Below are 18,155 nucleotides of genomic sequence, written 5' to 3' on the forward strand. Positions count from 1 at the left end.
CTAGCCAGTTAGGCCCCATTGGTTGAGTGTCATATAAGGTACTAAAAGGTCACCGCTTCGATTCCTCATCAGGGCACATGCCTGGGTTGTGGGCTCAATCCTCAGTAAGGGTTTGCAGGAAGCAGCCAATCAATGTTTCTCCCCCTCCCCCTCAAGTAATTAAAAATAGAGGCATACTACCATGTTAACTTGTAATCTATGGTAATTATATTAATAGAAAAAAATGAGAGGAAATATTCATGGGAAAAAAGCAAAGGAGCTTAGGCAAATAAATTAAACATTTTCTTTTTTCAAAGAGAGAAGAAACAATTTCTTTACAATAAATACCTTAACTGGGGAAAATGTGTATGTGTTAGTTTATCACAATATAGCATAATCCCTCTAAATATCAAGGTTCTCAGAATCTGATTCAATTCCAGCATTCACATTCATAGCATGCGCACTGATATATGCATAACTGCTTGAATCATAACTGGGTTTAGACTGACTTTCTCTCTTCAGGACCCGTGAAGCTGATGATGCCCCTTCAAGAGGGAGGAGCTGAACGAAGTGCAGTTCAAACTGTGGTAAAAAGCTGATAGTGTGGCAAAGATGAGTTTGAAAATAAAATGGAGTATTTTTTTGGTAGTGAGGAGTATGAAGAAGACAGTATCTCTTTGGTAATAAATTAATTTATCTACCACATACTTTCTAGAATTTCTAATGCATACCAAGCAGCTCAAACAATAAGGCATATTTTTCCTAGGCTAAAGTAAAATGTGGAATCCATTACATTGAGATCATTTCACCAGAATAATAGCTTCACTGGAGGATATGGCAGGAGACAGGCTGGGAGAACTTCCATATTCCAGTATGAGGCAACGGAAGCACAAACATTCTAACCCAACAAACACTGTAAATGTTCAGTGTTGTTCTTCGTGCCTACAATCTGCCTGAAAGCCTCTACCTGTCCCAAAGAATTGTATGTTTGATATTCCTTTCCAATATCACCTTTATCCTACTCAGTTTCAATTGTATCACTTTGCTAACAGTTTTCTTGGCATCTCCATACCACCTTACCACGAGATACTTGACAGTTTATAATTTGAGACAATTCATTTTCCTTGTACACAAACTTGATCTTAGCCAAAAAGTGATCATTCTTCTTGTATATAAATATACCCTCTTATATAAATCCATTAGTGTCCTGTTGCACAGATTTGTGCACATCAAAAGGAAATTAATTAGAATACTTTAATATTGCTATTCACCCTTTCTCTAAAATGGAAGTGTCAACCAAATTGACAATGACAGATGGAAACACATGCATGCGACTAGGGCCAGCAATAGCTTTATATGTATCATGCATGTGAGCCTTTCATAGATATAGAATAAACTTGCTTAATTAGACCTGCTTCATGATTTAGCTAAACTTTTCCCAGCCCAGTGAAGTACCCCAACTTCTCTTTTAAGTAATTGTCAGCAACACAGCAGTAAATATCAACACTGAGCAGGTTATTATTGTAGATCATCAGGGAGAACAAAGGGTAAAATATATATATTTTTTAAAAATATATTTTATTGATTTTGTTCAGAGAGGAAGGAAGAGAGATAGAGAGCCAGAAACATCAATGAGAAAGAGTCATCGATCAGCTGCCTCTTGCACACCCCCTACTGGGGATATGCCCGCAACCAAGGTACATGCCCTTGACCGGAATCGAACCCGGGACCCTTCAGTCCCCAAGCCGACGCTCTATCCATTGAGCCAAACCGGTCCCGGCCAAAGGGTAAAATATTTAACTGCAGCAGTGTTTGACTATATTCTGCACAGTGAGAAACACTGAAGTCATTTTCAAGGTCCAACATTTCTTTCTTCTTCTCAGTCGGGTCAAGTTTCTAAATTTTCCAAATCTCTGTTTTCTGGCTAATGAAAAGAAAATAGGATTCTACCAAGTCTCTTATCTACCTACTCCAGGACTTCTGTGAGGATCAAATGAGATGAGGCACGTGAAAACGCTTCACAAACATTTGGTTAAACTGTAAAATGTTTGGACCTGGCTACATTGCACGTCGGATTCCTGGGCTGAAGAAACTCTGAGGAGGCTAGTAGCTAGGGAGAGGAAGCTGGGCATTGCTACGTGATATCATTACCCCACAGTAAACGTTTCCAGGCTGGGCTGGAGGCCGCATTTTGCACCAAGTGGTCTTGGCAGCATTAGCTGTATTTGGTGGGGTGTAGCTCCAGGGTCTGACTTGGAGGAAGCTGAGTGTTGGTTTGTCAGCACCAGGACTGTGTTGCCGTTTATTTTTAAATGGCCACTGTACATCATGGCGACTCCTGTGTTGAGTGTCTGTCCCCTGGTGGTCAGTGTGCAACACAGCTAATGGTCAGACAGATGGGCACTTAGCTGCGTGTGTGTGTCTGTGTGTGTATCTCTTTCTTTAAAACATCTGAAATTCAAGAAGAAAAGAAAACAAACAAAAAAATATAGATATTTTTCATTGATTTTTACAGAGAGGAAGGGAGAGAGATGGAAACATTTAGGAGAGAGAAACATCTATTGGCTGCCTCCTGCATGTCCCCTTCTCGGAATCAAGCCCACAATCCAGGCATCAAACCGGTGATCTCTGGGTTCTTGTGTTGATACTCAACCACTGGGCTGCACCAGCTCAGCAAAAACAACTCAAAAAAATTGTTTTTATTGATTTTAGAGAGAGAGAAAGAGAGAGAGAAACACGGATGTAAAAGAAATGTCGTCTTGCTGGTGTGCTTTAGGAACCAAGAGGTCACTGGTTCAATTCCTGGTCAGGAGGCAACCAATTGATGTTTCTCTCACCTTGATGTTTCTTTATCTCTTTCTCCCCCTCTCCCTTCTTCTCTCTCTAAAATCAGTAAAAACATTTTTCAAAAGTTAACTACAGAAAGAACAAAAACACAGGACTTGGGAATCCACTTGTAAATACTCAGTTTACACTGTTATGTCATTTTGGCTAATGATCAGTACTGGTTTGTTAGGAGACATGAAACATCTTGGTGACTGGTTGATTGGTTGATTTTCTCTGCAAAAAAATTAGTTAAGATCAAAATTACTCACGTGATATCCCTTCGTTGATAGCAGCCCTGAAGCAAGCAGGCGATCAGGTCACTAATAAACTCTGCATCATCTCTGTGAAGAGCTGCTTCTAACTCCTGAGAAGGATTAGAGAGAGAGTTGAGAGATCAAACAGAGATTTCTTAAAAGTCCATCTGCCTTGCCTTCCCACCCCCTGATGCCTCCCCCATGCAACTTAATGGTCAGTGTAACAGAAATGCTAGTCATGGATCAACTCTGACCATCTTCCCCACAATTACTGCTAAAGGATCAACTCGAGTTCAACTTCCTGTTTTTCCATGGAGTTTATTTCTCACCTTGCTCATTCCCAAGCTCTATTCCCTTTATCAGCACACTAAAAGAAATATATACACATATACCACATTTTATAAATCAGCTAGTGGCCCGGTACACAAAATTTGTGCACAGCATGTGTGTGTGTGTGTGTGTGTGTGTGTGTGTGTGTGTGTGTCTCAGCTCAGCCTGCACCATCTCCAATTGGGACATCCTTCTCGCAATCCGGGACTACTGGCTCCTAACCACTCACCTGCCTGTCTGCCCCTAACCACTCTGTCAGAGGCCTGCTCGCTCTCAACTACCCCTCTCTCCCCGCAAGCTGGCCTCATCACCCCTAACCGCCTCTGCCTTGCCACCATGGTTTTGTCCAGGTCTCCTGGTCTAATTAGCATATTACCCTTTTATTAGTATAGGTAATTGTCAGAGTTTAACTTATATACATATGCTATACTGCTTTCTATTTTTTTTAAAAAAAAGTTTTATTGATTTTAGAGAGGGAAGGAAAGAGATAGAAAAATCAATGATGAGAGAGAATTAATGATTGGCTGCATGCCCCCTGAATCATTGACTGGCTGCCTTCTGCATGCCCCCACTGGGTATTAAGCCCACAACCCCGGGTATGTGCCCTTGACTGGAATCGAACCTGGGACCCCTCGGTCCGCAGGCCAGCGCTCCATTCACTGAGCCAAACCAGCTAGGGATAGAAACTTTTCTTCATTTACTTAACACTTTCAACAGGTAAACCATTAGCAACAGCTTAAAAGAACCACTATATTTTGAAAAAAATCATTGGTAGTAAGTAATATGGCATTTTTAATACTTTAAGTACACTACACCTACAAGACTGATGACAGATTGCCAGAACTGAGATTAATCTTATATCATCTGGAGAGAAGTGAGGTAGTGTCTGTATTAATGCTCTAATCCTAGGTGAGATGTATTTGCTTTTATTAGGGTTCAGGGAGACAATGCAAAATCCTTTTTTGGCTTAGCATTGTAAACAAAGATTAGTTGAGTGTTCCGAAGCTAAAAGGTCAAAAAGTGACAGGGGGGATAATTAGGACATCCTTTTTCTATACTCAATCTCCCAATAAACCAGTATTTTCTGAGGTGATGAAATATGTTCTTAGTCATACAAAGTTTAAACAGGTTAGACTATGCTTATGGTTTGACTAGCTCATAATTACATCGTTATCCAGATTTACCAAACTTTCAAGGATCTTATTAATAGTTCTGAAAGCACAACTGATGCTCACAGCCAATTGGCCTGGAGGTCAGTTCCTCTCAGTGATACCAACAACAATTAAGTCTTAACTACAAAAGGCTGTACACACAGTCCACAAAGGGGTGCACCAAGAGTGATAACTGGGAGGCTGACCCACTGAACCATGTAGGACACCTTAGCACACAAAGCCACCATACCAACTCAGGGAAGCTGTGAAAATGCCAAGACAAGGAAACAGATCATAAATGAAAGAAATGGTGGACAAAAAGCGACTGGATATAGAGTTCAAAACCACGGTTATAAGGTTGTTCAAGAATATCCTAGAAAAGGCGGATAAAATACACGAGACCTATGAGGATATGAAAAGGGATCAACTAGAAACAAAGAACACACTGTCTGAAATAAAAAAAATATTATACAGAATCTAAAAAACAGAATGGAAGATCAAAAGAATCAATTCAAAGATTTGGAAAACAAAGAGCCAGAGGACACTCCTCCACAAAAGCAAGAAGAAAAGAGAATCCACAAGTTGAAGATATTGTAAGAAACCTCTGGAACAACTTCAAGCGAACCAACATAAGAATTATAGGGTTCCCAAAAGATGAGAGAGAACAAGAATATATTGAAAGAAATAGTGACAGAAAACTTCCCCCACCTGGTGAAAGAAATAGACTTACAAGTCCAGGAAGCGCAAGAACCCTAAACAAAAGGAATCCAAAGAGGACCACACCAAGACACATCATAATTAAAATCCCAAGAGCAAATGACAGAGAGAGAATATTAAAAGCAGCAAGAGAAAAGCAGGCAGTTATCTATAAAGGAGCACCCATACGATTGTCAGCTGATTTGTCAACAGAAACCATGCAGGCCAGATGGGAATAGCAAGAAATACTCAAGGTGATGAATAGCAAGAACCTACAGCCAAAAATACTCTACCCAGCAAAGCTATCACTCAGAATTGAAGGCCAGATAAAGAGCTTCACAAATAAAAAAAAAAAAAGCTAAAGGAGTTCATCACAGCCAAACCAGGATTACATGAATTGCTGAAGGGGGTTCTTTAGGAAGAGGAAGAAAAAAAAAGACAAAAATTATGAACAAAAAATATGTAACAATCAACAAGTGAATCTAAAATCCAAAGGAAATAAAAAACCTGATGAACAATATTAACTGTTGAATATAATAGAATCAGAGGTATGGAAGGAGAGTGGACCGACAATTCTCGGGGAAAAGGGCAGTGGAAGGTGCAGGAAGAGACTGAACATAAACTGCGCACCTATGGATGAGGACGATAAGGGGTGGGGAAAGGGCAGATGGTGGGGTGAGAACCTGATGGATGGGGGAAAAAATGAACTTTTGTAATAATATGAATAATAAAGACTTATTTAAAAAAAGGAAAAACAAACAAACAGAAAAAAACACACACCCAGATTTCAAGCTATATTACGAAGTCACTGTTCTCAAAACAGCCTGGTACTGGCACAAGAACAGACATATAGATGAGTGGAAAAAATAGAGAATCCAGATATCAACCCAAATCACTATGCTCAATTAATATTTAACAAAGGAGGCACGAATATACAATGGAGTCAAGACAGTCTCTTCAATAAATGGTGCTGGGAAAATTGGACAGATACATGCAAAGGAATGAAACTAGATCACCTTACATCATACACAAAAATAAACTCACAAAATGGATACAGGACTTAAACATAAGGCAGGAAACGATAAAAATACTAGAGGCATCCATAGGCAGCAAAATCTCAGACATATGCCAAAAGAACTTCTTCACTGATACTGCCCCTAAGCAATGGAAGGTAAAGAGAAAATAAACAAATGGGACTACATCAAAACAAAAAGCTTTTTTACAGCAAAAGAAACCATCAACAAACAAGAACAAAGCCAACTGTACGGGAGAACATATTTACAAATATTATCACTGATAAAGGTTTAATCTCCAACATCTACAGACAGCCTATACAACTTAATAAAAGGAAGATAAAAGAGCCAATTAAAAAGTGGGAAATGTACCTTAATAGAATCTTTTCTAGAGAAGACAGAAAAAAGACTAAGAGGCATAAGAAAACATGCTCAAAGTCACTAATTAAATGAGATATGCGAATCAAAATGACAATGAGGTACGATCTCAAACCTATCAGAATGACCAACATCAACAAATCAGCAAACGACAAGTGCTAACGAGGATGCAGAGAAAAAGGAACCCTCGTGCACTGTTCGTGGGAATGTAGACTAGTGCAACCATTGTTGAGAACAGTATGGAGTTTCCTCAACAAACTGAAAATGGAACTCCCATTTGATCCAGTAATCCCACCCCTAGGAATATATCCTAAGAAACTAGAAACACCAATTAAAAAGAACATATGCATCCCTATGTTCCTGACAGCACAATCGAAACCACATAACCTGAAAAGAGAGACAAGGGGAGACAAAGAAATAGCCCGCACATGAAAGAAAAGAAGGCATTACGAGAAAAGGAAGTAAACGAGTTGGAGGCATGCACCCTACCAGAACAAGAATTCAGAGTAATGATCATAGGATGGCTAAAAAGAATAGAAGACAAATTTGACAATATGAGTAAAAACCAAGAGGAAATGAAGAAGAACCAAGAGTAAATGAAGATGAACCAAGAAGAAATAAAAAATGACATCGCTACTATGAAGAACTCAATAGAAAGGATCAAGAGTAGACTAGAAGAAGCAGAGGACTGTATCAGTGAGCTAGAAGACAAGATGGAAAAAAATACCCAATTAGAGCAGCTTCTAGAAAAAAAAAAATTAAAAAGCAAGAGGAGAGACTACGGGAGCTTTGGGACAATACAAAACAAAACAACATTCGAATAATAGGGGTTCCAGAAGGAAAGGAAACTGAGAAAGATATGGAAAACGTATTTATTTCAAAAAATAATGACAGAAAACTTTCCTGAGATAAAGAAAAAACCCACAAAAATCCAAGATGCTCGCAGAGTCCCCAGCAAAATGAATCCCAGAAGACCGACGCCAAGGCACATTATAATTAAATTGGCAAACACCAACGACAAAGTAAGAATCTTAAAAGTAGCCAGAGAGAGACAGAAAGTTACATATAAAGGAACCCCCATCAGACTAGCAACTGATTTCTCAACAGAAACTCATCAGGCCAGAAGGGAATGGGATGAAATATACAAAGTCATGCAAAGGAAGGGTCTGAATCCAAGAATACTGTACCCAGCAAGGCTATCAATCAAAACTGAAGGTGAAAGCAGGAGCTTCACAGACAAAAAAAGACTAAAGGTATTTATCTCCACCAAACCAGCAATGCAAGAAATGCCAAAGGGTCTACTGTAAAAACAAAGAAATAGGAAGCAAAGAAGGCACACAGGGGTATAGAATAAAAATGGCGTCAAATGAGTACCTATCAATAATAACCTTAAATGTAAATGGATTAAATGCTCCAATCAAAAGACATAGGGTGTCAGATTGGATAAGAAAACAAGACCCATATATCTGTTGTCTATAAGAAACCCACTTCAGAAAAATAGACGCATACAGACTGAGGGTGAAGGGATGGAAAAAGGTTTTCCAGATGAATGGTAATGAAAAAAAAAAAAAAAAAAGCTGGGGTAGCAATACTTTTATCTGACAAATTAGATCTCAAAGTGAAGGACATAAGAAGAGATAATGAAGGCCATTTCATAATACTAAAGTGAGCAATCCAACAAGAAGAAATAACCCTGGTAAATATAAATGCACCCAATACAGGAGCACCCAAATACATTAAAAAAAAACTGCTGGAGGACATTAAGGGAGAGATTAATAGCAATACAATCATAGTAGAAGATTTTAATACCCCACTGTCACATTTGGACAAATCATCTAAACAAAAAATCAGCAAAGAAATATCAATCCTAAATGACTCACTAGACCAGATGAAATTAATCGACAATTTCAGAACATTCCATCCCAAAGCCACAGAATATGCATTCTTCTCAAGTACACATGGGTCATTTTCAAAGATAAACCACATGTTGGGGGACATAGGCAAAGTCTCTTCAAATTCAAGAAGATAGAAATCATATCAAGCATCTTCTCAGATCATAGTGGCATAAAACTGGAAATTAACTACAATAAAAATAATCCAAAGAAATCAAACACATGAAGACTAAACAGCATGCTCTTAAACAAGGATTGGGTTACCAGAGAAATCAAGGAAGAAATTAAAAACATCCTGGAAACAAATGACAATGAAAACACAATAATCCAAAATCTATGGGACACAGCAAAAGCAGTTTTGAGAAGGAAGTTCATATCCCTACAAGCCTATTGCAAAAAGCAAGAACAAATGGTACCAAATTATCTAACTCTACAACTCAAAGAGTTAGAAAAAGAGCAACAAGAAAAGCCCAGTGTAAGCAGAAGGAAGAAAATAACAAAAATCAGAGTGGAGATAAACGACATAGAGAGCAAAGAAACAATACATAAGATCAACAAAACCAAGAGCTGGTTCTTTGAAAGGATAAACAAGTCAGGGGTCTTCAAACTGCGGCCTGCGGGCCACATGCGGCCCGCAGAGGAGTCTGATCCGGCCCGCCAGGTTTTTTGGGCAGTGAGCGCAGCCGAGGTGTTACAGTAGGAATTAGTAGTTCATATAGTCCGGCCCTCCAGCTCTCTGAGGGACCATGATCTGGCCCCCACTTTAAAAAGTTTGAGGACCCCTGAGATAGATGAACCTCTAGTCAGGCTAACCAAGAAACAAAGAGAGAGGACTCAAATAAACAAAATCAGAAACGAAAGAGGTGAAATAACAACAGACCCCGCCGAAATACAAAGGATTGTTAAAAATACTACGAACAACTCTATTCCAACAAACTGAACAACCTGGAGGAAATGGACATATTCCTAGAAAAATACAACCTTCCAAAACTCAATCAGGAAGAATCTAAACAGCTCAATAGACCAGTGATTTGGGAAGAAATTGAAACAGTCATCAAAAAGCTTCCAGCAAACAAAAGTCCAGGGCCCAGATGGCTTCACAGGAGAGTTTTACCAAACATTCAAGGAAGAACTAAAACCTATCCTCCTCAGTCTATACCAAAAAATTCAAGAGGAAGGTACACTTCCAAACTCCTTCTATCAAGCCAGCATCACCCTAATACCAAAACCAGATAAAGACAACTCAATGAAAGAGAATTACAGGCCCCAATATCCCTCATGAACATAGATGCCAAAATCCTCAACAAAAATCTAGCAAATCGGCTCCAGCAGAACATTAGAAAGATCATACACCATGACCAAGTAGGATTTATTCCGGAAATGTAAGGATGGTACAATATCCGCAAATCAATAAACGTAATACATCATATAAACAAATTGAAAGGTAAAAATCATATAGTCATATCAGTTGATGCAGAAAAAGCATTTGATAAAATCCAACACCCTTTCCTGATAAAAACTCTCAACATGGTGGGAGTACAAGGGTCATAGCTCAACATAATAAAAGCTATATATGATAAACCCACAGCAAACATCATACTCAATGGGCAAAAACTAAAACCATTCCAAGAACAGGAACAAGACAGGGATGCCCACTCTCACCACTCCTGTTTGACATAGTACTGGAAGTTACTAGCCATTGCAATTAGACAAGATGAGGAAATAAAAGGCATCCAAATCGGAAAAGAAAAAGTAAAGTTATCCTTATTTGCAGATGACATGATATTGTAAATAAAAAACCCAAAAGACTCAATTAAAAAACTAATTGACTTAATAAAGAAATTTGGCAATGTAGCAGGATACAAAATTAACGCCAAGAAATCTATGGCATTTCCAGAGCAACACAATCTACAATAGCTAGGATTTCAAAACAGCCTAGGTGCCCGTCAACAGATGATTGGATAAAAAAAACAGTGGTACATCTACACAATGGAATACTATGCTGCCATAAAAAAAGAAGGAATTCTTATCATTTGCAGCAATCTGGATGGAATTGGAGAACATTATGCTGAGTGAAATAAGCCAGTCAATGAAAGAAAAACACTACGTGATCTCATTTATGGATAAGTGGACAAAAAGATAGATACAGAGACAATGAAGATACAGACTGTGAAATTACAGCGGGGAGGGTAAGGAGAACTGGGGGAGATAAAAGAGATAAACCGAAGGACTTGTATGCATGCATATAAGCATAACCAATGGACAAAAAACTCTGGGGGGTGGGGGGGGGGAGGTGATGTATGGGAATGTGGGGGGGTGGGGATTGGTAAGATATGTATGTACACAGATAATACCTTAATAATAAAATGGGGGGGGGGGGAGAAAAAAAAAAGAAAAAAAGAAAGGAAAAAAAAAAGGACTCTCAAAATGCAAATATAAAACTGCAATTGTAACGAAACTGAACTTTGAACCAAAAAATTCCAGGCTATCTCATCTGAGAGGTACCGGTAAGCGGAATTACTTAATGCTAGAGCTGGAAGCTAAATCACAAATCATATTATTCCAACTTCCTCAATCCTGCTATATAATAAAAGGCTAATATGCAAATCGTTCCCTTGGGAGTCAAGCAGTTACTGTGATGTGTGCTGACCACCAGGGGGCAGCAGAGAAAGAAGGAAAGCCCCAGCAGGCAACTGGCAGCCAGGATAAGGAAAACCCCAATCAGCCCTGATCGCTGGCCAGGCCTAGGGATCCTACCCATGTGCGAATTTTGTGCACTGGGCCTCTAGTTTAAAGATAAAAAAAATAGCTCTAGCAAGATTAAAGTGACTTTTTCAATTGCACTCAGAAAATCACAGCCAAGTGAAACCAGGATTATCCAGTCCAATGCTTTTCCCATTAGAAAAGTCTGATCGTTTTAACAGTTACAATAACCACCTCACCACTCTTCTCAAAGCCTTCATAGGTATCTTCTCGCTATAGAAAGAATTCCCTTTCCTCCTTCCTTCGACCAAGCCATACTATCTGTAGTCCTTTAACATAAAAAGCTGTTATGTACAAAATCTTCCCAGCTCCACTTTGCTGGTTCCTCCAGCAACTCCTTCGGCAGTGAATATGTTCACATTTCGACTGGTGTTCTGACCTTTTCCCTATCGTTGTAAATCAAGGGCATAATGTCATTCTTTTAAAACATATATATATATTTTATTGATTTTCTTACAGAGAGGAAGGGAGAGAGATAGAGAGCTAGAAACTTCAATGAGAGAGAAAAATCGACCAGCTGCCTATTGCACACCCCCTACTGGGGATGTGCCCGCAACCAATGTACATGCCCTTGACCAGAATTGAACCTGGGACCTTTCAGTCCGCAGACCGATGCTCTACCGCTGAGCCAAACCGGTTTCAGCCATAATGTCATTCTTGATTACAGGAACTGTAGTGTAGTCTGTATTAACAGATGTTTCCTATGTTTTTAAAGAACAGAAGTACCATAATAAGCTATGATAAAGACAACAATTGAACAGATAAAAACTTAAATGGCTTTACCATGGAGGGGACAGCAAGAAATTTACCTCACATCAGTGTGGAGGTAAGCCATGATTCCTAGAAGCCACAGAATACATATGGATCATTTTTATTTTGTGGTAAATAATTTAAAACATTAACTTTACAAAACAATCCACACTACAGAGCAAAACGCAAAATATGGATTGATTTTTTTTTTTAACCTGAGATTTCTTAAAAAAAAAAAAAAAAAAGTCAATTTTATAGGCACAAATTCAAACTATGCTACTAATTCCTTTTCCATCACCTGCCTACCACCCACAGACATTCTCTTTGGTTTAGGTAGGAATTCTTGACAAGGATGAATCCCTTCTTAACCGTATTGCTTTCACCAGGGGCCAGTTCTAATTGTTCAGTTTCTACCAATAATATTGTCATTCTGAAGAGGCAAAAATAAAATGTTGCAGGAATAGTCTCACCGAATGCCCTGTTTTTCTGTTCCTTAAAAGTAACACCTTAGTGTTATTTTTCATTCACCTCCTTTTCCATAAGCTACTTATGGGAAACAAACATTCCTGTTTTCTACCCTGAGGCCCTACATATAATATTAGTGCAGCAGTTAGAAAATAGAAGGTGGTCAAATTAACCACACACACACAAACACAGTTCTCCTAGTATATGCCAGACAACAGAGATACAAAGATGATAAGAAAGTCTCAGTATTGTTACAAACAAATAGGAGGAATGGAGAAAGGAAAGGAAGGAATGAGAAAGGGTTAAAAATTTAAATCAAATGGGGCATTTTTACTTATTTATTTTTATTATGTTCACTGCTGTCCCCCCAGCAACTAGAATAGTGCACGCTATGCAGAGTAGACATTCAAATATTTTCTTGACTTCATAGCAAAGAATTATGAAACAATGTAATAAATACTATATTAAATGTATAAAGTGGTATGGGATAAACTAGAGAAACTGAGGATAATGGGATAAAAGTTTGCAAAGGAGATAAGATTTGCATAGTAATTTTACGGGGAGACTCTTACCTGACAGATGCACAGTGAGGAAGAGTAAAAAGAGTGCAAGTTCATGGCATGTGTATTAATTACCAATTGCTCTCCAAAAAGAGACTATGGTGAGTAGAGAATGATAGCAAGACAGGCATTTTTCTTGAGAATCTTCTTTGGAAACAACTCTAAAGAATTTGGACTTTAAAAATATTTAATAAATCCTTATTGTTCAGATTATTATAATTGTTCCGCTTTCTTCCCCCAATAGCTCCCCGCCACCCGGTTCCCACCTCATCTTCTGCCCTTACCTCCTTCCACCACTTGTCCTGACCTATAGGTGTACGATTTTGTCCAGTCTCGTTCTGCACCCCCTACACCACTTTCCCCCTAATAATTATCAACCCCTCCCTTTCTATGACCAATTCTATTATATTCACCAGTTTATTCTGTTCCTCAGATTTTTTTATTCACTTGATTTTAGATTCACTTGTTGATATGTACTTGTTGTTCATAATTTTTATCTTTATCTTTTTATTCTTTTTCCTCTTAAAGAACACCTTTTCATATAATACTGGTTTGGTGGTGGTGAACTCCTTTAGCTTTTTCTTATCTGTGAAGCTCTTTATCTGCCCTTCAATTCTGAATGATAATTTTGCTGGATACAGTAATCTTGATTGTAGGTCCTTGCTATTCATCACTTTGAATATTTCTTGTCACTCCCATCTGGCCTGCATAGTTTCTGTTGAGAAATCAGCTGACAGTCATATGGATGCTCTCTTGTAGGTAACTGTTTTCCTCTTGCTGCTTTCAAGATTCTCTCTTTGTTTTTTGCCCTTGGCATTTTAATTATGATGTGTCTTGGTGTGGTCCTCTTTGGATTCCTTTTGTTTAGGGTTCTGTGTGCTTCCTAGACTTGTAAGTCCATTTCTTTCATCAGATGGGGGAAGTTTTCTGTCACTATTTCTTCAAATAGGTTTTCAGTATCTTGCTCTCTCTCTCTTCTTCTGTTACTCCCTCCCATAATTTTGATGTTGGTATACTTGAAGTTGTCCCAGAGGCTCCTTACATGATTTTCAAATTTTTGGATTCCTTTTTGTTTTTCTAGTTGGGTGGTTTTTGCTTCTTGATATTTAAAATATTTGACTGGATTCTTGTGTTCCTAGAGTCTACTGTTGGATCTCTATATATTATTTTTCATTTCAGTCAGTCTATGCTTAATTTCTAGTTGGTCATTTCTCATATCCCCAAGAGTCTTACTAACTATATCAGCCTTTTCTAGAAAATTCTTGAGTAACCTTATTACAGTGGTTTTGCCCTTTATATCTAGTATTTTGCTTTCATCCATTTGTTTCATTTGTGACCTGTTTCTTTGTCTCCCTATTTTGGATGCTCTCCTAAGATGTTAAGAATGGCTTTGTGTGCTAGGTGTCCTATAAGATCCAGTGGCTCAGCCTCCCCAGTTACCTGAGGTGGACACTGTTGGTGCACCACTTTTTGGGCTGTGTTCAGTCTTGTTGTAGTTAAAACTTGATTGTTGTTGGTATCAGTGGGAAGAATTGACCTCCAGGCCAATTGGCTGTGAGGATCACCTGTGTCTACGATGTGAGAATTTCGTTTCTTTTTTAAATATATTTTTATTGATTTTTTATAGAAAGGAAGAGAGAGGGATAGAGAGCTAGAAACAGAGACGAGAGAAAATCATCGATCAGCTGCTTCTTGCACACACCCCACCGGGGATGTGCCCGCAACCAAGGTACATGCCCTTGACCGGAATCAAACCCAGGACCTTTCAGTCCGCAGGCCGACACTCTATCCACTGAGCCAAACCGGTTTTGGCCGATGTGAGAATTTCTGTGCTGGAGAAACCGTAATGAGAAAAGACTTGCTTCAGTGGGGTTTTGGTGCTCACTGAGTCTCCCCCCTGAATGTGTCCTACTCTGACCCCTGGGTACATTGGCTCTTGGATCTCCAAGAAGGTGCTAGTTTAGACTCTGCCTGAGGCCACCCAGAAGAAGCTTCAGATTCCTCTTCTTTGTTTGGGTTTTGGAGGTGCCCAGATGAGGCCCAGCTGTGAAGCAGTGCAAGTTGCTGCAGGGCCTTGGGCCTTTTTTGGATGTTCTGGGTCTCTCTGACTCAGCTTCAGTTTGTTAGGTAAGTTTAGGATTCAAAGGACCAGACCATTCATATGCAAAAGCCTCTGCAGTCAGCTTGGATGGGGCGGAGTCTCAAGGCAAAGCAAACAGCAATGGCTCATGGTGCCGGATATCAGAGCAGAGCAAAGAGCTATGGCTTCTTGTCAGCCCTGCCCTAAGAGGCCCCTGGGTTTCAGTGTGCCATGGTGATCCGGTAATCATTGCAATCACCTTTGAGAGAAAGCTGCCCTGGAGTTTCGCCCACAGCCAGACAGTCCAGTTTCTCCCTGTATGATTCTGGGTCCCAAGAGTCTTGCCCGGAACTGGAGTTCAGAAAAGTGACGAGCTTTTGTCTCCCTTCTGATTAGGAAAGCCAGCTGTGTACTCAGTTGCCAGCCCACTGAATGCTTGCGCCTCTATTACTCTTTTTACTTTCACACCTCGTCTGAGTCTCAGTGCGCTTTTCTCTTTCTTTGTAGTTGTAGAATTTCCACTCAGTCAGTATTATTGTGATTCTGGATGACGTCTATTCTGTCTTTTAGTTGTAGTTTTGAAATTGTTGTGCAAGGCAGCAGTTTAGATATTAGGTCTAGTAATAATTAATGTCGTTTTCTAATACTTTTTTAAATCGAATTTATTTAAACCATACAACAAAATTTAATCAACAATATAGTTGCCGTTGTTTTCTACTACTTGTGCCCAACGCTCAGGAAGCATTTTAATCCCTCTGTTGTAAAATTCTTGTGATTTTGATGCAAAAAATTCGGTCAATGCATTTTTGAGGCATTCTTCATTATTAAATTTTTTTCCAAGAAGAAAGTTTTGCAAAGAACGAAACAAATGGTAATCGGAAGGGGCAATATCAGGAGAATATGCAGGTTGAGGGAGAACTTCCCATTCCAACTGGTGCAGTTTTTCAGCAGTGATTCTTGCAGTATGCGGTCGTGCGTTATCGTGGTGAAGAATTAAGCCCTTCCGATTAATCAGCGCGGGTTCTTTTTCTCTTAAAGCTTGGGCTAACCTTTCCCATTGGGCACTATACACTGCACTTGTAATGGTTTGGTTAGATGGTAAAAGTTCATAATGAAGAATTCCTTTAAAATTCCACCAAACACACAACATCACTTTTTTCGCATGCAAGTCAGGTTTTGGCGTGGGCTGCGGAGCCTCATTTTTGTCCAACCATTGAGGCCGCCTTTTCAAATTAACATACAGCACCCATTCTTCATCTCCGGTAACAATTTGCTCTAAAAACGGCAAACGGTTTTGACGAGAGAGGAGCGAACTGCAAATTGTGACTCTTTGATTACGGTTGTTGTCCGTCAACTCATGAGGAACCCATTTTCCAAACTTTTGGACTTTGCCAAGTGCACGCAATTGATTGGAAATTGTTTTTTGTGCACAATTTAAAGTTGTCGCAAGCTCTTGTTGGGTAATTTGAGGATTTTGCACCAAAAGAGCTTGAAGAGCTTCTTGATCAAAATTGGACACACGGCCTCGACCACTCTTGTCATCTAACGAAAAATTTCCCTCGCGAAATTTCTCAAACCAACGCTGGCATTTTCTGGCGCTAACTGCATCTTGACCAAGAGCACTAAAGATGTTTTTTGCAGCCTCACTTGCTTTTCTTCCTAATTGGAACTCGTAAAGCATGCAGTGCCGAATATGCTCTTCATCCGCCATCTTCTTAGCCCTAGTTTTGCAACAAAAACCAAACCAAACACAAACTTTTTCAAGCAAAACTTGTTAATTGCACTTCACACGTTCTGTAGATACCACGTGTTTGAAGGTTATGTCAATACAAGTCAACGCCAAGCAAGATTTTAAACGAATGTTGGAAAACGACATTAATTATTACTAGACCCGATATTTACCTATGTTGCCATCTTGGGTTCTCCCTAAAGAATGTGGATTTTATTTCCATATGCAATCTCAAGCCTAAAAGCATAGAGGAAAATGATCAGATATCTTTCTCAAAAAAGTAGTTTTCAGAGTAGTATGTGGAATGATTGGGACGGGTACTAGAGATGGGGACAAAGGTAGTGGCCTCAGAATTGCCTGGAAGCTTACAGGAAACACAGCACCTCGGGCCCCACAACACTTATGGAAACCAGAATATGAATTTTAAAAAGAGTCCCATAATTCATATGGATATATAGTTAGGGAGGTGCTCCTATAGAAGTTAAGAGCCTGCAGTAAACAAAGCAGAATTTGTGAGAAAAGAGAAGGGAAAGGTTTGAGAACATGTGAAGAGGAATAAATGCTGGTTTAATAACTGGAAGACATAAATATAATTACCAATAGAAACGAAATAATGCCATATATCTAAAATGTGAGAAAATTCTAAAAAAAACAAAAACAAAAACAAAAAACACCCAACACCACATTTCGGACATAAGGGCTGTAATTAAACCTTTACATTGTAATCCTGTATATACTGAAATGATAATTTTATTTTTTTAAATAAATCTTTATTGCTCAGATTATTACAATTGTCCCCCCCGTGCCAATAGCTCCTTTCCACTTGGTTCCCGCCCCACCCTCTGCCCTTACCTCACCCCCGCCATTGTCCTCATCCATAGGTGTACAATTTTAATCCAGTCTTTTCCTGCACCCCCACACCCCTTTCCCCCTAATAATTATCAATCCACTCTCTTTCTTTGCACCTGATTCTATTATATTCACCAGTTTATTCTGTTCCTCAGATTTTTAATTCACTCGATTTTTACATTCACTTATTGATATATATATATATATATATATATATATGTATTTGTTGCTCATAATTTTTATCTTTTTTCTTCTTCCTCTTCTTAAAAAATACCCTTCAGCATTTCATAACACTGGTTTGGTGGTGATGAACTCCTTTAGCTTTTTCTTATCTGTGAAGCTCTTTATCTGCCCTTCAATTCTGAATGATAATTTTGCTGGATACAGTAATCTTGGTTGTAGGTCCTTGCTATTCATCACTTTGAATATTTCTTGTCACT

General features: G+C 39.0%; 1 protein-coding gene across 2 annotated transcripts in view; it reads right to left on the minus strand.

Annotated features, from left to right (window-relative positions):
• The window catches only part of CECR2 (CECR2 histone acetyl-lysine reader), a 209,816-nt gene that overhangs the window by 68,340 nt on the left and 123,321 nt on the right, over window positions 1-18,155 (minus strand). For both annotated transcript variants that reach the window (XM_084878526.1, XM_084878525.1), the window contains exon 2: window positions 3,075-3,169. In XM_084878526.1, the coding sequence (XP_084734652.1) occupies window positions 3,075-3,169 (95 nt within the window). The remainder of the gene's footprint in view (window positions 1-3,074; window positions 3,170-18,155) is intronic.

Source organism: Pipistrellus hanaki (assembly GCF_964339955.1).
Source record: "Pipistrellus hanaki genome assembly, chromosome: 3".
In the NCBI taxonomy this organism is placed as follows: Eukaryota; Metazoa; Chordata; class Mammalia; order Chiroptera; family Vespertilionidae; genus Pipistrellus; species Pipistrellus hanaki.